The sequence below is a fragment of the Ursus americanus genome, chromosome 7, assembly GCF_024610735.1.
Source record: "Ursus americanus isolate L20-20 chromosome 7, mUrsAme1.1.p, whole genome shotgun sequence".
NCBI lineage: Eukaryota > Metazoa > Chordata > Mammalia > Carnivora > Ursidae > Ursus > Ursus americanus.
In genome coordinates, this window is record NC_142133.1 from 65599612 (window position 1) to 65623827 (window position 24216).

A 24216-nucleotide genomic window follows, 5' to 3' on the forward strand; every position below is an offset into this window, starting at 1 on the left:
CGGACCATCTTTCATTGCACAAATAACTCAGCAAATAGCTTGGGCCTTAAAGATTAATTACTATTGGGAGCAAACCGTAAGAGACTCTTAACTCTAGGGAACAAACTGAGGGTTGCTGGACGGGAGGGGGAGGGGGTGGGGTAACTGGGGGATGGGCGTTAAGGAGGGCACTTTAGGTAATGAGCACTGGGTGTTATATGCAACTGATGACTCAGTAAACTCTACCTCTGAAACTAATAATACACTGTATGTTAATTAACTGATTTTAAATTTTAAAAATTAATTACTATTTACATTCAGCCTGGCATCCACAACCTTCTGGAAAGGTGGGAAACGCTAACCACACCTTAAAGCAGCATTTTACCAACTAAGCATTGAGACTCAAGAAAACTGGATTATTCTTTTACCGGTAGGACTTCTCCGAATGAGGATTGCCCCAAAACCACCAACAGGGTTAAGTCCCTTTGAGTTACTACATGGAAAACCTTTTCTCACTGCAGACCTATTAATAGACAGAGACTATAATGCTCTGTTAAATTATTCACTTGAGGCCGGGTTAATTCATAAATCTCTAAATGAACATGCAAGCCATATCCTCCCTAAGCCTGATCTGACAGTCGCTAGCGGCCCACCCCCTATAAACCCCGGAGACACGGTTTGTTTAAAGGATTGGAAGTCTAATACAGCAGGGGATTTAACTCCAAAGTGGCAGGGCCCCTACCGGGTCACATTATGTACTCCCACTGCAGTAGAATTAGAGGGACGCTCTTCTTGGGCTCATATATCTAGAATAAAACCTGGATCTGCTTCACAGGAAACCAGTGAGCAAACTAATGAGCCTTCTTATTCCCCTGAACCCGTGGAAGATCTCAAATTTCTTTTCAAAGGACAATAGGTCCAGAGGAAATTTTTAGTTAACCAGAGGAAAATTTTAGTTAACTAGCAAAGGTCTCTTTTATTCAGAGTTCTTGATCTTATCATAATACTAAGCTTCTTTGGCTGTCTTTTCTGGCGTCTCCCTGGCAGGGGGCCAGGACTCCTTACTGCCACAACTTCCCACTGACGGATGATCCTTTCTACTCAAGGACGGTCATCCATGTTGTCTACCTTGGGTTGGGTGCCTCTGCCTTTGGTAACTCCCGTATATAAATTCCCCAACTGGCCAGTGTGGACCCATAGGTAGGGACATCTCTACGCCCCTATTCAGCAGGAAGAAGTTACAGAAGATGAGACCTCCCGTTCTCAACAACCTCAAAAATGTAAGGGGTCAAAACTGTTCACGGGGGACTGGAGTGGGAAACAAGGGCAGAAGGAAATGTAGATAAAATTAAATGTCCTCATAACCTGCCGCCCATTCATAAATCCTTGAGATAAGCAGATTGTAACATCCCTGCAGGAACCTGAGTCTTCTCTAGCACCTGGAAGTCCTTTCAGAACTTCCCATATCTTTACTTCCCCCAACCCCAAGGTATATAATCAGCCGCTCTTCAGAGTCCCGGGGGCAGCAGGAGGCAGCCCCTCTTTCTGCCCACGGGTCCTGTCCCTGTGCTTTAATAAAATCACCTCTTTGCACTGAAGACGTCTCCGGACCCACCAACGCACCAACATTCAAAAAACAAGTTAGGGTTTTCTCCCACTGGCTTCTTATTCAGAAAAGTTTGGCGGAAATTATTTTGAAGTGCTTTGATCTCCTTGGCAGAAAAGCACTGAATAAATTCAGGATGTCACAGCAAACTCGTCTCTCTGCTGTGGAACTGAGGGTGACCAATTTCATTCAATAGCTGGTGACAACCTTTCAGAATTGCTTAAAACCCCTGAACCCACCAAGCCCTCTCCCTCCCCCGCACCCCGAGACTGCTGTCCTCTGAGCTATCCTCACCTAGCCATCCTGAAAAAGGGCCCAGGGTGACCTGGGGAGACTTTTCCAAGGCTAACACCCTGTTGCTTGGTGATGTGGAGAATAAAGGCAAAAGGAAACGTAGACAAAATTAAACTTCCTTACTACTTGCCGCCCGTTGACAAATACTAGAAACAGGCAGAGTATGACATTCCTCCAGGAACTCCCAACTGTCTTAACGCTGTTGTTTGGTTGAGGCAAAAAACCGTGGCCGGACCAGAGCCAGGCCTCCAAGATCCTCCTTTAACATATGAAAATCCTTTTGGAAACTTTCTTCGTCTCTGCCTGCCACCCCCGCAACTTAAAAATATAACCAATGACCCTTCACAAACCCAGTGCAGCTCTTTCTGCCCACAGGTCCTGTTCCCAGGCTTTAATAAAACCATCTTTTTTGCACCAAGAACATCTCAAGAACTCTTTCTTTCTTTTTTTTTTTTTTTAAGATTTTATTTATTTATTTGACAAAGATAGAGACAGGCAGCGAAAGAGGGAACACAAGCAGGGGGAGTGGGAGAGGAAGAAGCAGGCTCACAGCGGAGGAGCCTGATGTGGGGCTCGATCCCATAACGCCAGGATCACGCCCTGAGCCGAAGGCAGACGCTTAACCACTGTGCCACCCAGGCGTCCCTCAAGAACTCTTTCTTGACCGTTCACTCCGGACCCCACATGACGTCACTGGGAACCAGGGTGTCCGCTCCTGGTGGTGGTTGTTCCGGTGACTTGGGTCTGCCTACTGCTCAAGCCCCACTTCTGCCGAGGCGCCTCAGCCGCCCAGAACGCGTGACTGTGGAACCGTAAGGATAATAGCAGCTACCATTGTCCGGGCGCCGGGTGCTTCCCCCACATCAGTGTGTTCAACCTTCACAAGAGCCCAGTGAGAAGGTTCTCCTGCCCCCACCTGCTGACCCCGAGGCTTAGAGGGAATGAGCAACTTGCCCGGGTCACTGAGCTACGGTCAGACCTGGGGCTGTCCCGAGCCAGGCTTAGGTTCCTGTCTCCTGTTATTGACTACCTCGTATGGAAGGTGGGGAACCCGACCCTCACCTCTCAGACCTGTCAGGAGCAGCAGGTGCGATTCGGCTCATGTGAAAGCCCTTCGAACATAGAAGGTTCTTCATCAGTGTGATCGTTCTTTTTACAATCATTTTTTCTTTTTTAAAAATTTCTTTTTAGAAATGATTTATTTATTTGAGAGAAAGAGAGAGAGCACAAGCAGGGGAAAGGGCAGAGGCAGAGGGAGAGAACCCCAAGCAGACTCCCCGCTGAGCCTGGAGCCCTACACGGGGCTTGATCCCACAACCCCAGAATCATGACCTGAGCTGAAACCAAGAGTTGGACGCCTAACCGACTGAGCCACCCAGGCGCCCTTTTAGAATCATTTTCTAATTTAAATGTCTGCACAGGTGTTTCTCATGTAATGGTCTAATCAGGTTTCTATTTTCCTTTATTTTTTTATTTTTTAAAAGATTTTATTTATTTATTTGACAGAGATAGAGACAGCCAGCGAGAGAGGGAACACAAGCAGGGGGAGTGGGAGAGGAAGAAGCAGGCTCATAGCAGAAGAGCCTGATGTGGGGCTCGATCTCACAACGCTGGGATCACGCCCTAAGCCAAAGGCAGACGCTTAACCTCTGTGCCACCCAGGCGCCCCTCTATTTTCCTTTAGATTTCCTCCAGGGTCTGCAGCCTGCTGTTCTTGCCACCCGAGAAGGTGGGCGTGAGCTGGGGGGTCGCAGGCTCCTCTTCCTACCATGAATTCTACAGTTCTTCCTACTCAAGATTCTCCGCCTGGGGGTTCCAGCGGAAAAGGCTTCAGATGAGTCCGGGACTCTCTCCCAAGCACATAGGGACCCGTTCCCACTTCTTCTACTGCTGCTGTGGTACCGGTTGGCCTTCTCACCCCACAGCCTCCACACGCGTTCCCTGCAGTGGGCCCACTGCCCCCTTCCACGGTCACACCTGGCCTGTCTTCTTGTGCGTGCCCCGTAGCAGCCAGATCTGGGTGGTACCTGAGGGCTGGATTCGTGTGCCGGGGCTGACGTGCAAAATACCACAGACTGGGGGTGCCCGGCTGGCTCGGTCAGAAGAGCGTGTGACTCTTGATCTCGGGGTTGTGAGTTCGAGCCCCACGTTGGATGCAGAGATTACTTAAAAAAGAAATGACTTTAAAAAAACAACAACGAAGCACCACAGATTGGGGTGCAACAGAGATTTATTCTCTCACAGTCTGGAGGCTGGACATCCAAGATCAAGGTGCCGGCAGGGCAGTTTCTTCTGAGGCCCCTCTCCTTGGCTTGTAGATGGCCGTTTTCTCCCTGTACCTCCGTGTGAGCTTTCCTCTATACCCATCTGTGTCCAGATGTTCTCTTCTTAGGAGGAGACCAGTCATACTGCATCGGGGCCCACCCTAATGACCTCAGTTTACCTTAATTACCTCTCTAAAGGCCCTGTCTCCCAGTACAGGCACATTCTGTCCGGGGTACTAGGGTAGGACTTGAACAAATGAATTGGGGAGGGGGCACAATTCAGCCCATAGCAAGGGCCGGAGGTATATTTTATTTTTTTATTTTAATTTTTCAAAATATTTTATTTATTTATTTATTTATTTATTTATTTATTTATTTGACAGACAGGGAGCACAAGCAGGGGGAGGGGCAGAGGCAGAGGGAGAAGAGCTTCCCTGCTGAGCAGGGAGCCGGATGTGGGGCTCCATTCCAGGACCCTGGGGTCATGACCCTGAGACAAAGGCAGACGCCCAACTGACAGAGCCACCCAGTGCCCCAGGCCAAAGGCATATTTTGGAGGGTTCTCCAAAGTCAGGATCCTGCATGTGCAGTAGGGAGGGAGGGGGGACGGGAAAGGTCCCCTGACTCCTGCCTTGTGTTGCAGTTCCTGGGTCGGGTGGTCACTAGGGTTTCAGCCCTTTTTCTCCTCACAGAAAGGCAGGCGCTGGAGTGCTCCCTGCGGTTCCAGGAGGATTGGACTCTGCTTTCGGTGGGAAGAGGTTTGGGGAGCACGAGGACACAGGGACCTGGGGCCCCCTAGCATCTTGGGGGTGACTCGGGGCTGACTCATGTCACAGTCTAATGCTGTGTCTTTCTTTTCTCTGTCACTTCTTTCCCCTCCCTGTCTCCCTGGCCGGTCATCCCCATTGCTGCGGCGGGACGAAGTAAGAACCACCCCCCTTCCTGCCCCGCTCCACCTCAGACCTGCAAAGTCTCCTTGGCCTCAGACAGAGCAGCCTCTCTGCCCGAGATTTCACTTACCCTCCCTGGGCTTCTGTTGCCTTGGCTGTGGAATGGGGCTGGGAGGGACCCCAGGGGGAGAGCCCAGTGAGCCCCAGGCCTATGCAAGCCCCTGGAAATATCTTGGGGGCATTCTTTTTTATCCCCCTCTTGGGGCTTCTTGCAGGACCGTCCTCTCCTGGTCAGCCTAGGTTCTGGGAGAGACTGAGAGGCACTGGTTACCACTAACAGCCCCTGGGGCTGGGTGTGCAGACCCAGCGAGCTGTTCCTCCTTCCCCAGTACACCCTCTGGGGTTGGTGACCTTGGGTTTGGTGTGTCCTAATCCCGATCCATCAGTTAGCTGGGGAGTCACCCCCGTACGACCCGCTCATCACCACACCGAATTACCAGGCCGTCACTTGACTGTCACACGTATTTCTAACGGGCCTGGTATACCTCCGTGTACGTTTCCGTTGAATCAGTCTACCAAGTCTGTAGTTTACCCAGTAAATTTATCTGCTCTCAACTTTACACATTTAGTAAAAAAAGTGGCTCAGTCTCAGGGAAGAAAAGAGGACATGGGGCAGGGAAAGAGCTGAGGTGGTTGCCAGACATCTTGGCGCCGGGCGTGGGAAAGCCCAGACAGAAGCCGAAGGCACGGCAGGGCCGGGAATGAAGGTATGGCGGCCTTGGGGGCGGCGGCCTCTTCTTGCGACTTGACCCAGCCTGGCTTTAGGGGTCCTTTGTGAACAGCTCTGCTCATAGAACACTCCTCAGAGAACTAGAAGGCCCAGGGTGGTCCTGGAAGCTGGCTCCCCACCCCCACTGCCCTAGGAGCCTGCGGGCAAGAAGCTCCCCTGGGAGCTGAGAGGGGGGCTTTGTGTCCACCTGAAACCTTCTTTTCCTTCCCTGATTGGAATGGCATAATCAAACTCAAATATCCTCCAAACCAAGGAGCTGGGGTGTCTGATGTAATAGTCAAGACGGACAGCCCAGTGGTGACATTGGAACTGGTCACATGGCTGTCTCTTTATAGGAAAGCCTGTCATGTTGCGGAGGGCTGGGGTCCGATCTGTATGGCCCCAAGAGGGGGAATTTAGAAATCGTTGGTGGAAATTGCAGACTTTTCTGGAGTGGCAGGTGTCAGGGATGGTATAGGCTGCCTCGGGAGGTAACGAGCTGCCAGTCAATAGAGGAGTCCAAGGGGAAGCCAGGGAGCTAGCAGGGAGGGGGTTGTTGGAGAGAAGATTCAGGCATGGGAGCGTGGATAGGTTGACTGGACATTACAGATAGGTGCGTCTGACGCTGACTGCCTCCTGTTCCTTGCTGCTTTTCCTGTAGGAAAGTTTCAGAAGAGTGTCATGCTGCTATTATTATTATCATTATCATTATTTTTAAGTAAGCTTTATGCCCTCACGTGGGGCTTGAACTCACAACCCTGAGATCGAGTCACATGCTCTCCTGACTAAGGCAGCCAGGCTCTCCAAGTGCCATGCTATTATTTTTATTTTTAAATTTTTTTAGTTTTAAAAAATACAAACATGTATTTTCATAATAAAAGTAATGCATATATACTGGAGAAATTTAGAAAGCACAGGTAAACCAAAAGAAACCATAGAAATCACCTAAAAGTCCACTTCTTTGGGATACCTCTGTTTACACTTCAATGTCTTTCCTATCTTTATACGTGCGTGTTTATTTCTAAATCCTGGGATCATACTTTATATACTTCTTCAACATTATTTTTCACTTCACCATCGACTGTATTATGTTTTGCTTAAAAATAACATTTCAGTTCAGGCGATTTTCATTTTCTTAGGAGTGTCATCTCCATATTCATGAAAAAATACTGTTCTTCCGTATCAGTGGTGAGTGTCGTGCTGTTAACAGCAGAGTTGGGTTTTCAGTTCTCCGGGTGTCTAAGCGTGAGCTGATAAAATGGAGTATGCAGTGTGTTTGTGTACTTGTACGCTGGGGAAACCGAGGCAGCTTGGAAGGCTGAAGAGACTTGGACAGACACTTGTTACGGGGAGGATGGTTTTGAATGACAGGGGACTGAATTACGTTCTCTCCGCACAGCCTTGGCTGGCATCTCAGGGTTGGCTCATTGCCTTCTACTCTGCTGAGCCCCGCCTCAAGACCAGAGACGGTGTCACACGGCCACCTGGGGCTGGAGACTCTGAAATGAGAGTCTCTTGTTTCTCTGCTGGATTGAGCTGCATTTGCCTCTCTCTGGACGCCTCTGCAGGCTGGGGATTTGGAACCACTTGTATGTTCTCATCAGTTTAGCCAGGGAGAACAATAGCTCTGATCAGCAGGGATGCGAACATAGAAACATCGAAGCCTGAGTCTGTTTGTTTTTTTTTCTTTCCCTATTGGAAAGATGTAAAATTACAGAATTTGAAAAACTATTTTATTGAATGTTTGTAAAGACAAAACTGACATTCTCTTTGCAAAATATTCAACGATCCAGAGGCGCACGAAGGACGTTTAATGATCTTTCCCTCCTTTCCCAGTCCCACCCCCATATGGGCAGCTCAGGTTGGATCTTCCTACGCTTCTCTCTATACCCTTGCAAACATGCCCAAACACAAATTAAAAGTTATTAAAAAAAATAACAGCTTTTTTGAGATATCATTCACATGCCGTGCAATTCACCCTCTTAAAGGGCAGAGTCCAGGGGTTTTTAGTACATTCTGAGTTATGTACCCACACGTGAGTTTTATTCCTTCTTAAAAAAATACCATGCTTCACACTTCTATCCATGTTACTTCACAATTTTCCTTTTTAATTAAATTTTTTTAATTTAGAGAATTATATATATATATATATATATATATTTTAAATTTAGAGAGTGGAGGGGAGGGGCCGAGGGAGAGGGAAAGAGAAACCCAAGCAGACTCTGCACTGAGCGTGGAGCCTGAGGTGGGGCTCAATCCCATGACCCAGCGACCAGCCCTGAGCCAAAACCAAGAGTCAGACATCAAATGACTGTACCACCCAGGTGTCCCGCAATTTTCCTTTTTACTTGTTGCATCACAAAAGTTCCTCCAGACCAAGGTAATAGATTTTATTTTTTTTATTAATATTTTTTTAGAGGGGGGAGGGGCAGGGGGGAAGGAAAGACAGACTCTTAAGCAGGCTCCATGCCTAGCATGGAGCCTGAGGGGGGTCTTGATCCCAGGACCCCAAGATCACGACTGGAGATGAAATCTAGAGTCAGACGCTTACCCAACTGAGCCACCCAGGCGCCCAGATATAGGTTTTATTTATTACTTTCAATAGCTACGTAATGTACTATGGATATACCGTATTTCATTGTTTGGGTATGCCATAGTCTATTTAACCATTCAGGTAATTTCCCATTTTTTGTTACAACTAACAGAAGAATAGGGAGTGAGCAGAAATAGATACAAGTCTATGGGAACTTAATATACAGCAAAGGAGGCCTTTTCATTCTATAGAGGAAATTCCATAGGCACTTTACTTCATAAATGATGCAGGAATATTTCCTGGCCATCTGGAAGAAAATAAAATTAGATACCTCTTACCATATATATGAATATATTCCACCCAGAAGTCAAAAATATTTGCAATATATTTGATTTAGTAAGGGTTAATATCCCTAATATATACAAGTTTCTAGGGGTGCCTAAGTGGCTCAGTCAGTTCAATGTCTGACTCTTGATTTCAGCTCAGGTCATTATCTCAGCGTGTGTGATCGATCCCTGCATCCAGCTCCTTGTCAGGCTCCGTGCTCAGCAGGGTGTCTGTTTCTCTCTGTCCCTCTCCCTCTCCTCCTCCTGCTCATTCTCTCTCTCTCTGTCAAATTAATAAATAAATCTTAAAAAAAGTTTCTACAAATTGATAAAGAAAAGTAGGTAAAGGATATGTAGGGTTTATAAGGAGGGAAGGTAAATGGCCAATAAACACACGTTCAGCCTCTCTGCTGGTTAGGGAAAATAGGAATAAAAACAATAAGATACCATTTTTGTCATACTCATACCTATGGCTTGGGTGTCTTCCCTTTCCAGCTGGGAGCCTGAGGGTCTACCGCCCAGGGCCACAGAGCCACGCTCTACGGGGGACTCTCTCTGAGCTGGTTTATGGCCCAGCCAGACAGCAGCAGTGGCTAACTGGACTCTTAGAGGCGGGTCTTTTTTTTTTTTTTTTTAAGATTTTATTTATTTATTTGACAGAGAGAGACAGCCAGCGAGAGAGGGAACACAAGCAGGGGAAATGGGAGAGGAAGAAGCAGGCTCACAGCGGAGGAGCCTGATGTGGGGCTCGATCCCAGAACGCTGGAATCACGCCCTGAGCCGAAGGCAGACACTTATCGACTGAGCCACCCAGGCGCCCCTAGAGGCAGATCTTGAGTGAAGTGGCACATGAGTGAGGGGAGGGTACTAATCTGATGACGATGATGACAGATATCTCTCAAACTACTCAAAGAACAGTATCAAAGCAGATCTACAAGTATGGGCAAAGAACTGCATGGGGATGTACATGGAGGGTGGTGTGGAGATGGGTGGGGACAGAGAAACTTCATGGAGGCAGTGAGTGGGAAGTGAGTGGGGAGAGGAAGAACTGGCTGTGGGCTTCCCTTTGGAGAGCCAGCCTGCTTTCTCTGTTGATTGTTGATATTCCCAATAAGGAACACTCAACAGCATTTCTTCCAAGCTGTGATCTGGTTCCCTCTGCTTATGGTTTTCTGTAATGGATGACTTGCTCGACCATAGAAGCAAGAGGTAAGTATGGTTGTCTACACCCATCTCTTCGGTGCCCTCTTGGTTACTTTGGGTTCTAGATGCTATAATTATCATAACTTATATTAAATTAAATTAATTATTTAGAAAGGGAAGGAGGGAGAGGGGCAGAGGAAGAGGGAAAGATAATCTTAAGTAGGCTCCACATCTATCGGGGACCCTGTGCGGGACTCAGTCTCACAACCCTGAGATCATGACCAGAGCCAAAATCAAGAGTTGGATCTTTAATCGACTGAGCCACCCAGGTGCCCCTATAATGATCATAATTTAGAAATAAAGCTGCCTAGTTTATTTTTTTTTGAAGATTTTTATTTTTTAAATGTAATTTCTACACCCAACACGGGGCTCAAACTCAGAACCCTGAGATCAAGAGTTGTATGCTCCACCCACTGAGCCAGCCAGGCACCCCCAAATCTGCCTCATTTAAACCTCTTGGACTTAGAAGAAGTTTCCAGAGGCTGGCAGATGATGCCCAGGCATGTAGTGCCTCAAAATCTCTAACATGTGTAGTTTACTATGGGTTCCAGCCACAACTCACTCCTTCACCCACGCATTCGCTTGTTCACTCGAATCGTAGTTATTCCAGGCTGAGAACCGGGCTCCGAAGCGGAGACACGGAAACAAGGATGACCCAGGCTCTGCTCTCCAGGAGCTCGGAGCCCAGCAGGGCTGCTCACCAGCCAGTTCTGCGAGTGAAGAAAAACCTTTTCTTCTCTCTTTGGCTCAGTTTCTGTTTTTTAAGAGAGAGGCTGTGCAGGATGGCTTCTAAGGTCCAATTATGAAGATTCTAAAATTCTGCATTGACTGAATTTCGAGATTCCAGGGCACAGTTGTTACCTAGCTCTTCGGGCGAAGAGAGTGGCAAATGTGGTTTCTGTCGTGCAACTGTGACTGCCTCCAGCTTAGGACCGTGAAAATGGGGTGGCGTTCTGCTGGTGTCCCTGAGCCAGCACTCCACCGCTGCGGACAGCGGACACACGCCCATCTGTCAGCAGCAGGTCTCCTCAGGTGCCTGGCGCCCTCTGCTGGATGGAGGCTGCGGATTCGTGTTTGCAATATAAACCGGCTCATGGATGATGATAAAACTTTTTTTTTTTTTTTACTATGGTAAAATACACATAACATAAAATTTACTATTTTAATCATTTTAAGTGTACTGATCAGAGTATTAAGTACATTCAGATTATTGTACGACCATCACCATCATCCATCTCCAGAATTCTTTCATCTTACAAAATGTAGAGTCTGTACCCATTAAATATTAACTCCCCTTCCCTTCTCCCCCCAGCTCTAGCCCCTGCCAGTCACCATTGTCCCTATGATTCTGAGTGTTCCAGATACCTCATGTAAGTGGAATCATAGAGTATGTCTCATTGTGACTGGCTTATCTTGTTGAGCATGGTATCTTCAAGTTTCATCCATGTTGTAGCATGTGGGAATATCCTTCCCTTTTAAGGCTGAATAATATTACACTGTATGTATGTGCCACATTTTACTTATCCATTCATCTGTTGACGGACACAAGTTGCTTCACATTTTAGCTACTGTGAATAATGCTGCAACGAACATGGGTGTACAAATCTCTTTGAGATCTTGCTTTTAATTCTTTGGGGGATTGCTGGATCGTATGGTAAATCTATAAATTTTTGTAGGAGCCACTCTACTGTTTTCCATGGCAGCTGCACCATTTTGCCTTCCTACCGTCAGTGCACAGGCGTTTGAATTTCTCCACATCCCAAAGCTGATTATTTTCCGTTTTTGTTTTGTTTTGTTTTACTAGTAGCCATCCTAACAGACACGGGGTGGTATCTCATTGCGGTTTTCATTGGCATTTCCCTAACTATTAGTGATGCAGAACATCTCTTCATGGGCTTATTGGCCATTTGTAATATCTCTTTCAGAGAAATGTCTATTCAAGTCTTTTGCCCATTTTTGAATCAAGTTTTTTTTTTGTTTTGTTTTTGAGTTTTAATTTCTTATATGTTCTGATATTAATCCAATATCAAATATAATTTGCAAATATTTTCTTTCTGGGGGCTGCCTTCTTACTTTGTTGATAGTGCCCTATGATGCACAGAAGTTCTGAATTTTCATGAAGTCCAATTTGTCTATCTTTTTTCTTTCTTTGCCTGTGCCTCTGATGTCACATTCAAGAAATTACTGCCAAATCCAATGTTGTGAAGCTTTTATCCTATGTTTTCTTCCAAGAATTTTATAATTGTTGGTCTTACATCTAGGTCTTTGGTCCATTTTGAGTTGATTTTTCTATGTGGTGTGAGGTAAGGGTTCAAATTCATTCCTTTGCATGGGGATAGCCAGCTTTCCCAGCAATCCTTGTTGTAGAGACTCTTTCCCCCACTGTCAAGAATCACTTGGCCATATATGCAAGGGTTTATTTCTGGGCTCCCTGTTCTGTCCTGTTCCATCGGTCTGCCTGTCTTTATGCCAGTGGTTATTTGGTTCACTCTCCTACTGAAGATGAAAAAGCTGGACAAATAGATATTTTTTCCTTAAAAGTATTAAAATGCTAACAAGATAGTGATTATTAGTCATTACTGATCCAAGATCAAAGAGAGGATGGAAATCTAGAGATGAACTTAACAGCAGATTCGACCTAACACTTTCTCGTGGGAGTATTTGCCAGTCCTAAAAAAGTAGCCAAGAATGAGCCATGTTTTTGGCAGCCTCGTGGGGCTAGGGAGAAAAAGGTTGAAGTACAAGCCCTCCAAGGTAAGCAGGATAAGCAGGTTGGCTGTACCTTAGGAATAAGGTGAATGAGAAGAAATTCCCACCTGTCACAGACCTTGGCTTTGAATCACCTGGGTACCTCAGAAAATCTCAAGCTCTGAAATTGCATTAAGGTGGTTCTAAATCTTTAGTGCCTCCAGGCACCTGGTAGAAAAAAAAAAAAACAAAGCTCTCTAGAGAAAGATATTCTAGGTTTCAAATTATTTCCTCATATAGATGTGTCAGGCATACTATCAAATGTAATCAAGCACCGAAGAAAAAAAAGGTGAGGAGTGAGACTCAACAGAAAGCACGAATAGAAACAGATCCATAGGGACTCTAAATATAAGACTTATCAGACACAGCCTACAAAGCACTGTGCTTACTATGCTAAATGATATAAAACCCAAGCTCAACACTTTTAGCAGGAAACTGGGAACTATAAAAAGTGACATGTCAGGGTTGCCTGGCTGGCTCAGTCAGTAGAGCATGCAACTCTTGATCTCGGGGTTGTGGGTTCAAGCCCCACATTGGGTGTAGAGATTACTTAAAAAAAAAAAAAAGTGACATGACAATTTCGAAAACAGCCAAATAGAAATTCTAGAACAACAACAACAAAAAAATACAATAGCTGAAATTAAGATATCAGTCAGGTTTTTTTTTTTAAGATTTATTTATTTGAGAGAGAGTGTGCGCATATATGTGGGGAAGGGGCAGAGGGAGAGGGAGAAAAAGAATCTCAAGCAGACTCTGTGCTGAGTGCCAAGCCTGACTCAGGCAGATTGAGCCCTGAGATCCTGAGATCATGACCTGATTGGAAATCCAGAGTCAGATGCTTAACTGACTGAACCAGCCAGGCACCCCTCAGTCAGGTTTAAAAGTGGATTAGACATTGCTGAAAGAAAATCAATTAATTCCAAGGCAGGGCAGAAGAAACAATTAGGTGTGCAGCAAGGGATAGACAAAAGGATAGAACACAGAAGAGGGAGAGAAACATCATCGAGGATTCAGTGGTAAGAAAACCGGCAACCCAGAAAGAGGAGAGAGTATGGGGAGAGGCATTATTTGAGGCGATAATGGTTGAGAATTTTCCAAAATTGATGAAAAGTCATCATTCCCTATCCAGGAAGCCCGACGAACAGTGTTAAGATAAATAAAAAGCAAGATAAATAAAAATAAATCCACACATATGATAGGTCCTAATGATATTGCAGCACACCAAAAATGAAGAAAAATCTTTTAAGGGGAGATAGCCAGAAAAATAACATTAGCTTCAAAGGGATAACTGTTGGACTGACGGCTGACTTCTCAGCGGCAAACATGGAACCCAGAAAATAGTGGAATCACTCTTCTTTTGTGAAGAAAGCAAACAGCTGCCAATCGGCAACTTTTTACAGTCAGAGCCTCAATATGAATTCACAGGGCTGGGGAGGTGGGGAGAGGGACCGACAGTACCAAAGTCCTAAGAGCCAGAAGGCAGATGGACAATAGAAACTGACCCCAGGGTGCCTGGGCAGCTCAGTTGGTTAAGCATTTGCCTTTGGCTCAGGTCATGATCGCGGGGTCCCTGCATCGAGCTCCCTGCTCAGCGGGGAGTCGGCTTCTCCCTCTCTTGGCAAAGCCAGGAGAGTAAGGAAGTTTATGCACAGTGGATTTTAAATATGGATTTCCTCAGCTCTCTTCCAGCCAGCAACTAGACCCAGGTAGGCCTCCTCCCTGCAGGCTGAACGACTCTCTCTGGGGGCAGCTGGCTAACTGGAGAGAACAGGGCTCCCCAGCCAAGGGCCCAGCTGGCCACACCCCAGCAAGGCTCCCAGGGAAGTCCCGTTGTGAGTGAGAGACCAGAACAGGAAAAAAATCAACTTGGAAAACACGGAGACTGTGTGGCAAAAACAAACACCAGTAACAAAAAAATTCTAATAAATATCCTTAAAATGGCACAGCACTCACGAGACTGGGACGTGTGCCGATGATGTTTCTGCAGGCTCCAAGCTCCTTTCTCGCCCTGCAAGTTCTCTGTAACCCAAGGGGGTGAGAAGGCAGCCAGTTGCTTTCCCAGACTCTCTGGCAGCTGCTTCTGGTGAGGTTCTGCCAGTAGAAAATGCTGGTGGGGCCTGGAAGGTGGGAGGAAAAAGGAGACATTTTTCTTTTGTGGTCTGGCGGGGTCTGTGGTGGCGGAAGCAGCAGAGGAGGACCAGTGCATTCTCGGGGACAGTCGTGGCGTCAGCAACACTGGTTGGAGCGGGGATCCCTGAATTCCTACTCAGTACCAAGTGACGCTGGCAGGGCCAGCTCGGCTTCCAGCAGAGCGGCCGTGGTGTGGGCTCCGGGCGCCACCGGAGGCTTCCCGATCTCTGGGTAGCATCCTCTCTTCCCGTTTGCTCTTCCAGCCCTCCTGATACTATTTAACCAATCCCTTCCATTAAATTCTTCTTGGTTTGAAATATCTAGGCTGGTTTCTGGTTTTTTTGAGTAAACACTGACTGACTGGGATACTGTAATAAAGAAACTTTCCAAAACTAAGAGTTCTTAGGTATTAAAAATGTGAAAGCAGACATAAAAGATCAAATGGAAAGATAATGTGGATGGAATCATCCAGTAAAACAAATACAAAACTCCCTACAACATAAGTACTCTAAGTTTACAGTAAACCGAACAGTACCATGATATGAGTTACTTATTCTCATGCTACCTTGTAAATGCCCCCTGGTGAATCCTGCCTGGCATGTGGTGCGTGTTGCATGTGTCCTGGGTAGTACTATTGAATTTATTTAAAAAATTTTTTTTTAAAGTAGCCTCCCTGCCTGACCTGGGCCTTGAACTCACAACCCTGAGGTCAAGAGTTGCATACCGTAGCGACTGCCAGTCAGGCGCCAGTGGTTAGTACAATTTTAAGAGAGCAGAGGTGTCAATTTAAAGAAAACTAAAGGCATACTATAATCTTTTCTTTTTTAAAAAGATTTTATTTATTTATTTGAGAGAGAGAGAGAGATAGTGAGAGAGAACACGGACAGGGGCTGGGGAAAGGGAGCAGATTCCCCACTGAGCAGGGAGCCCCATGTGGGGCTCAATCCCAGGACCCTGAGATTATGATCTGAGCTGAAGGCAGCCGCTTAACCGACTGAGCCACCCGGGTGCCCCAAGGCAGACTAGAATCTAATTAATAATACTCTGACAAGAACTTTAAATATATTCATCAATAGATATACTTTATTCAAATGTCTGTATAAATAGGACTTGATGTTGAACAGAGAAGAGTTTTTCCAAAGGGTTAAAATTTATTCAGCAACAGAACATGGTCCTTCCCTTCAGTTCGTCTGGGAACTTGGTCGCCTGACACATCGTCAGAGGTCCACCCTCACTAATCACTTCCATCACAGGCAAAGTCTAAGTCTCCCCGTGGCCCCTTCCGTTTCTCCGGAAATCTCTTTAACTGCTTTTCGTTGCAACAGAAGGGCAAGGTTTTCATCCGCTCACGCTCTACTCCACCGGAGCCCAAAACACATCCCTCCGTTCTCTCGTTTAAACGGTGGCTGCTTGCCACCCAGCACACACGTGGAGAACTGAGCTTCAAACCCACCAAAACTGTAGCATCTCTTACGCGCTAACTGTAACTTTGCTTTACAGTTTTTTTTTTCATTAAAGAATTATTCTTATTTTTATTCTCTCTCCACAAAGAAGTTATAAAAACACCTGTAAAAACTTTGAAAAGGCGCTTTAAAATCCCAGAATGAAAAATTCTAAAGGATAAATCATGATCCATCGTCTGTGATGTACAAATAAGAATAAAATAAATTCTACACGCTAGATTTAGAATTTCTGAACGAGTTTGACAGGAATTTACTCAAAGGAACCAGAACATCAGGACTTAAAGATTGTCTGTTTTAACCCCAACTGAGTTCTTACAAAGCTACCCAGTTGGCAGGCACGGCCCACGCCTCACTTGCTGCCCTCGCTCAGGACAGATTTGTGGGCGGACGTGCCAGGCTCTTCCGTGCAACTGACTGGAGTGGTCACCTTTTATTTTTTTTCCCTTATGTTTCAAAGAAAAGTAAATATACACATGGCAAAAAATTTAAACGGTACTGGAAGATCTAAAGTAATAAGTAAATATCCTTTTTCCATAGCCCAGAAAGTCTGATGTCCTCAAAATCATTCAGAGTCGTGTGAATCATTTGCAAACTGAAGCGAATCTTGGAGTCTCATTCTCAGTCCTTTGGAATGCTGTTGATTTTCTCATATATTACCTCTGGTACAGAGGAAAGCCAGCAGTCTTCTCCTTCTTAAAAGAACTAATTACAGAAGCGACAGGCACCGTGCTCGGGAACAGCGAGTCCAGACACATCCTCGCCCTCCACGGATCTGCTCCTGGCTCCGGACAGAGGACTTGGTGTCATCCCTGAAAGTCAGGTATCACATCTACTACCCAGGCATTTTCAAAAGCAAAACTTCTCTTCATCAAAATGAGTCATCTGGTCCTTGTAAAATAGAGGCTGAACTCTGACAGATTCATATCGTCTGGACATTAGCAGATAGATAAATATTTTTATTCAACATTGTACAAAAGGGCAGGAGCCATAGAATCCCAAGCATTCAAGCTAAAACCAAGTCAAACCTTTCTTAGGGAACACAGGGAACGTGAGACAGCAAGGGACCATGGATGGAAATTCCTTCAGAGAAACTCCCATTCCAGTGATGAGAGGCTGGGGGCTTCTTCCCCAAAGGGTGCTCTCTCTGCGGTGTGCAGGAAAGGCTTACAGAGATGGGGACACGGGCTCAGCCAAGCCCTTCCTGAATGCCTCGGATCCTCCTGGCCAACTGCACATCCTTCGGGAAGAGAGTAACGCGGCCGGCATGTAAGGACAGGAGATAGGCGTCCTCAAAGAGATGAACTAGAAATGCTTCTGCGGCCTGGGGGCAGAGAGACACACGACAGGGCATGGGTTGTTTCGTTCTCGGAGATCCACTGCCCTTGGTCTCCGAGGGCTCCCAACACTGTCGGAAAGACTGCCCACAGAATGATGGCGGACTGTGCCTGGGAATTCTGCTACCACCACACAAGGATCCAGCCTCCAAACCCCAGGCATTCCTTGATGCTTTCACGAGGCAAGAGTCAGCGCGTGGCACGCCTCAGTCAGCCCTGGGGAATTCCAGAATGCCTTTCTCCGGTCCCCACCCTATTGTACCTAGGGCCCCTTCTTACCTCTTGTAGGGCCAACAGGGCCTGGGCTTGCCAAGAGAAGTCCACACCTCGAGTGAATTTAACACATATCTCTCTTGCCTGTGAAGGAGGGGGACGGAGAGCAAGGGAGAAGGGGAGTGGGGAGGAGTAGACGGTAATGGAAGAGAGATTCAAGGGACGATTCTCTCCATGAGTTTCTATGAATCTTCATTTCTGTGATACCTTTATGGCCCTTCATCTTAGGACCTAACTAGTAGCTGGTGTCAACTCCCAGGAGCTGAGGAATTCGCACGTCTCCTATTAGTGGTGGGGCGAGGAGGAGGGAATCTCCCAGGGTAGGAAGAGGGATCAAAGCATGGGTGGATGAGAGAGTTCCTATTTATATAATCAAAGAGCACAGTTTCAGAGGTGGTGGGGGTTAGAAACTCATTCCATAAGGAACAGGAAGGTGCCCTTGGTGCGCTCCTGATTTCCAAAGATGAAGAGTCCTCCGCCAGGTTAGAGAAGAGGTCCCTTAGCCGCTCAGGCAAGAGATGAAAGGGTCCCCACCCGCTGGGAGATTTAAAGAAAGGAGGCAGCATGGGGGTTTGAGGAGCTTACCAGGCGGCCAAAGGGGCTCTTCCTTATCAACAGGCCCGTGCTCTTCTGAAGCATTCGGATCTCCCTCAGAACCCTAAGTCTCCGGGGACCACGCTGACGGGAGGGAGCGCCTGAGCAAAAGAGTTGGGTCGTCAAGTGTAGTTAGTGGTCAGTAGCTGTGCCTCTCAGCTTGGCTGAGACAGGCCAGTTGTCAGACCACTAGCCTGCCACGGGCTCCGCAGAAGCAGGGATTTCGGTCTATCATTTACTGCGCCTATCTTCAGCAACTGGAGAACAGGAGTTAGATGCTAAACAAGTATTTGTTAAATGAATGAGTGACCCTCTGAGAATCTTACGCTCAATAATGATCCTTTGAGGGTGTTACCTTAAATGCCAACTCTTCCATGAAGCCTTTCCTGATTCCCAACTGCTTCCAAACCGATAGGTTACCCCCCTCCTCTAAGCCCTGTAGTACTTTGGGCATCTCTTCTATTTTTCCCATCTAGATTGGAAACTTAGTTATTTTATGTTTAGGGTTTTTTTTTTTTTTCTTTTTTTTCCCTTGAGCTGGAAGGAATCTGATAGGTTCTCTAGCACAATTCCCTGTCTCGGTCATCCTGAGACCCAAAGAGGTGAGGACAAGTGGCCAGAGCTTATTTGTGGCCAAGGAGGGACCCCAGACATGGCATAACTCGGTGCCTGTGTTGGGCCACTGGGCTATGGAGCCAAAGCCTTTGGTTTAAAGACCGGTTCCAACAACAACAAAAATGAAAAAAAAATCTTAAAAATTTCCCCCAAAGTAGAGGTCAAAAAAGCCAAACTCTCTGATTTGAAATTAAAAACATAAGAATACAAAAAAACCAAAAGAAACAAAAAAAACGTCTAACTCTTATGTTGAAGAGGAAACTTAATTGACATTAGACTATTTAGAAGTGAATCAAAAGTCTACACGGCAAAACTTACGAGAGGTAGCTAAATGGCACTAAAAGAACGAGACTGATTCTCCATTAGACAACAAAAGCTCGAAAAGGCAGCTGGGCTCAGTGTTCGACTCAAGCGTTAGGAAGAGAATTATTAAAATAAACCAAAAGATAACCAAATGTACAAGATAATGAAATATATTAATGAAAAAGAGAGCGAAACCAAAACCAGAACGATTGTTAGATAAAACTAAGGACCAACAAAAATCACTAAACCACTCATAAGCTGAACAAAGAAAAGAGAGAAAACCTCCATGAAGACTAACATTTTTTTAATAAGATTATTTATTTTTTATTTGACAGAGAGAGAGAGAGAGAGAGCACAAGCAAGGGGAGCGGCAAGCAGAGGGAGAGGGAGAAGCAGACTCCCCACTGAGCAGGGAGCCCATCAGGGGGCTCGATCCCAGCACCTTGAGATCATGACCTGAGCTGAAAGCAGACGCCCAACCGACTGAGCCACCCAGGTGCCCCCAAAACTAACATTTTGAAGGAGCAAATTAGCTTCAGAAATGTTACTCAAGGTCCAGCCAAGGAAAGAGAAGCCACAGCAAGTAGTAAATCCACGGGAGAGATTTAACAGCGACCTAATTACAAAGTGTTAGGAGAGCTGCGTGAGCAAATGGGGACAGTGAGGCAATCCAGAGATGCCCGTGCCACGCAGCTGACACTGGAGACGTTATCTCTGAGTGGGGAATGTGGGCCAGAGAAACAGGGCGGTGTCCGGGGGACCGGTGACTCTCAGGAATCAGGCTCCTGGCATCTGCCTCCCCCCACCGCTGGTCCGCAATCCACACTCACTTGGAGGCAGCCTTTAAAGACAGACACAGCAGTCACAGAAAATGGAAAGATGAGCACGACCAAATCTCACTAATGTCAGGACAACACCGTGAAAGGAAGGAACCGAACTCAACAAACAAAATAACTGACACTGGAGGAATCGGAGTTAACAGAGAAATAAGAGACTTTGAGAGAAATATGCGTAATAACCTCAGAGGTGTTAAGAGAAGACCGGAAATCTGGGCCCCGGAACCAGCGGTTATGAAAAGGAAGCAACTAGAGCGATCACGGGAAAGAACTGAGGTTAGATACTCAATAGTTGGGTCTTGCAGTGCCAACATACAGAGCTGGGATTTAATCCCAAAGTAACAGGAAGCTACGGGAGAGTTTTGAGCAAGACAGAGAGGTGATCCACTTACACTTTATTTATTAGGGCTCCTGGGTGGCTCAGTCGGTTAAGAGTCTGACTTCGGCTCAGGTCGTGATCCTAGGGTCCTGGGATCAAGCCCTGTGTTGGGCTCTGTGCTCAGCAGGGAGTCTGCTTCTCCCTCTCTCTCTCTCTCTGCCCCTCCCCCTACTTGCACTCTTTCTCTCTCTGGGAGAGACAGAGAGAGAGAGAGAGAGAGAGAGAGCGGGGAGAGAGCAAGAGCAGGAGGGGCAGCAGGAGAGAGAATCTCAAGCAGTCTCCATGCTGAGCGCAGAGCCCGTCCGTCATGGGGCCTGCTGTCACAAGCCTGAGATCACGACTGGAGCCGAAACCAAGAATTGGATGTTCAACTGACTGCACCACCCAGGGGCCCCAATCTTTGACATTTTAATGATGAGGCCAGCTGTGACGTAAGGAAAGAACTGAAAAGGCACAAGAGTGGAAGAGGACTAGTTACCAGGTTAGGGCACTGGTGGCTGGGACTAGCGGGTGGGAGTGGAGATGACAAGTGGCGTGATGAAGGATGTGACTTGGTGGTAGAACTGCCTGAACGTACTTGGGTTTGCAGATAAGAGAAGAGAATGTCTCCCAGGTTTCTGGCTTGCACAACTGGGGGGTGCCTGTGCCATTTACTGAAATGCGGGAAAATTGGGGATGAGGAGGTTGGAGGGGAGTAACCAAGAGTCTGGTTTTAGACGTGTTCCATGGACAAACCCAAGAGCCTGCAGGTAGGAAGGCAGCTGGATATAGGGGTCTGGAGTTGGAGGAGAGATCTGGGCTAGAGATACAAACATGAGCACTGTCCACGTAGGAGCGGTATGCAGAGCCCTGGGAATGGATGGGGCCACCTGGGGAAGGAAAGAAACAAGGACAGCAAGGAGTCCAACATCAAGTTGTCGTGGAGAGGTGGCCCGGGCAGTAAAGAACACTAGGCAGGAATGGCAGAGTGTGTGCCAAGGGGATAGAGTGTTTCTAGGAGAAAGTGGCCCCCTGTGTCAAATGCTTCTCAGAGCAAGAAAAGGACACAGACGTGTCTATTGGATTTAGCAGCACTAAAGTAGCTGGTGACCTTGATAAGAGTACTTTCAAGTGCACTACAAGGAGGTGAAGTAGTTGTGCGGAGTCAGATTAGAATGGGTTCCAGGGTGCCTGGGAAGAGGGGAAACACACACACGTGTGCAGTCTTAAGTCGTGTTAAGTCTGGCTATTTAAAAAAAGGTAGCTATGAAGGGCACGAGAGAGAAATGGGGAGTATGAGAGACAAGGGTGTGGGGACAGGAAACACCCCTGCTCTTTTTCTTTAGATCAGAAAGAGCAGAGCACATTCGTGCAATACCAATGTAAGGGGTATGAATTTAATTCTAAGCGCAGGTGGAGAGGTGAAAAGAAAGCCCAGCGAAGGTGACAGAAAAAATATGATCAAAAGCCTGTATAGAAGGAGTGGCTTCTGACACAAAGGGGAGATGGGGGGGGGGTTCTCTGTTGTGAGAAGATAAAGGGAATGCAGTCTGGAGCCTTCTATTTCCTCAGTGAAGCAAGCATGCGACAAGGCCATCACCAGCTGAGGGTGAGTTGGGGGGCTGGAGCTGTAGGAATTTGAAGAAAAGGTATGGAATAGTCACTGGAAAGAATGGAAAGCAGGACTGCCAAGACATGCTGAGTGTCCATTTGAGATAAAACATTTAATTTAACCAGGAGTACAAGCAACAGCAAACAACATACTTAACAATATTTGTGTTAAATATAGAAAAGAGGCGGAGGAGGCACCCGGGTGGCTCAGTCAGTTAAGCGTGGGACTCTTAATTTCAGCTCAAGTCTTGATCTCAGGGTTGTGAGTTCAAGCCCCAGGCTGGACTCCACTCTGGGTGTAAACCTGCTTTAAAAAAAAAAAAAAAAAAAGAAAAGAAAAGAAAGAAAAGAAACAGGACAAGGATTTCAATACTAATCTCAGGGCCTCACTAATACAATATACTAAGAAATAAAATATATAAAAGTGAAAAAGAAGATTCAAAAGTCCTTATTTACAGACAATAGCCTACTTAAGCTTTTTAATTGAAGCAACGGAAAAATAGAATTAACAAGAGAATTTAGCAAGTTGGCTGGATGCAAAGGTTATTAAGTGTCAGGAAAGAAAACAACCCAAAATACACTTTTTTCACCCTGTTCTTAACTATGTAGCAGGAGACAAGTAAAGCAGTTGTAGCTACAAGGAACAGTCCTTGCCCCGTGGGTCTCCCATCCACCACACCACAGTGCAGAAACCGAGGACCACACACCTGTCCTCTTTTGCGGCTCAAAGCCTCAGGAAGGGAACAAGGTGAGAGCACTCTACTTAAGGCCCAACAACGCCATTCACTGAAGACACACACACACACACACACACACACACACACACACACACTTGGAAGGGCACCTTCTAAAAATAGAATTGTTTGAAACTGTCACAAAAAGCGACCAATAATTTTGCAATTTAAAAAAGCACGAACACTTAAAAGATTCTGTCTGCCGGAGCAAGCTGTGTGACCTTGTTCAAGTTACCCGGCCTGTCAGCGCAACAGTTTTCCTGTCTTGTAAAATGGGCACAATGTAAAGCTGAGATAATTCACGGAAGATAATTCATTGAACACAATGCCTGGTTAGTGGTAAGTACTCAATAAATGCGAGCAGGAGCAAGAATTAATATTAGGAGCCAGGCCGCCTGGGCCATCCTTTCTCCTCCCCCTAACTGCTTTCCCCGTTCCCCTGCGGGGCCTGGAACTTGGCCCAGACCCGAGCAGGTGCGACGAGCAGCACAAGCCTGACCGCAGGGGAGCGCCAGCCGGAAGTCGGGAGATTCGGACCCGGGCTCCGCACGCGAGCTCGGTTTTCCGGTCTGTGAAATGGGCACGCGGATCCGGCCGTGCCCACCTCACAGCCAGGCTGCAGGGAGGCCGGCTCGAGGGCAAGGGGCCGCAGCGGGTTACCTAAGCGGGGGCCCCGCCGGGGAGGGCTGGGGGCCGGGCTCGCGGTGCGCCTCCTCGGGACTTCGGGCTTGCGGGTCCGGCGGCGCGGGCCCATGGCAGGCGCGGAGGGTGGCGGCCCCGCGGCTCCTTCTCGGCCTTCGGGGTCCGGGGACAGAGGCTGGCGTCCGGGGAGAGCCCGGGAGCGTCCTGGCCGCGTGCCCCGACCTGGTGAGTGCTCGGCCGCCCCCTGCACCGCCTCGGTTTCAAGGGCCTGCACTGCAGATTCACTGGCGGCGTTTTTTAAAACCCGAATTCACCAACTCCTAGTGGCTGCTTCTGGAACGCCCCGGTTGCAGAGCGACTGCAGGAAAGACCAATGAGAGTACAGGCCGGAAGAGGAGCAGCGCGCGGCGATAGGAGGAGAGAGCGGGGACGGAGCGGATCGTCGGTAGGAATCAGCCAATGGGAACCCGGAGAAGTGAAAGGAGGCGGGAACTTCTGCCTTCCGCTTGCTTGCGGGGGTGCTCAGTTCTGGGGCGTCACACCCTCGTTCTCGGTTACCCTATGGTTGAAAAAAGAAAGCTCTATTCTGAAGATGTAGTTGTTGCGTTTGTAGAACGCGTTTCTCAAGAGAGATAACTTTGTTCAAACATTTTGTGTTTTGCCGTATCAGACCCACAGAGAATGGGACAATGCCATGTCGCCCCTGTGCCC

The 24216-nt window shown here is 47.1% G+C and overlaps 1 protein-coding gene across 1 annotated transcript; it reads right to left on the reverse strand.

Annotated features, from left to right (window-relative positions):
- Positions 1 to 15803: 15803 nt before the first annotated feature.
- Positions 15804 to 23818, reverse strand: CENPA (centromere protein A). Its single transcript, XM_045809237.2, has 4 exons — positions 23524 to 23818; positions 18398 to 18507; positions 17819 to 17896; positions 15804 to 17526 (listed from the first exon to the last, which is right to left on the reverse strand). The coding sequence occupies exons 1-4, from the start codon at positions 23615 to 23617 to the stop codon at positions 17392 to 17394; spliced, it is 417 nt and encodes a 138-aa protein (XP_045665193.1). The 5' UTR covers positions 23618 to 23818; the 3' UTR covers positions 15804 to 17391.
- Positions 23819 to 24216: the final 398 nt, after the last annotated feature.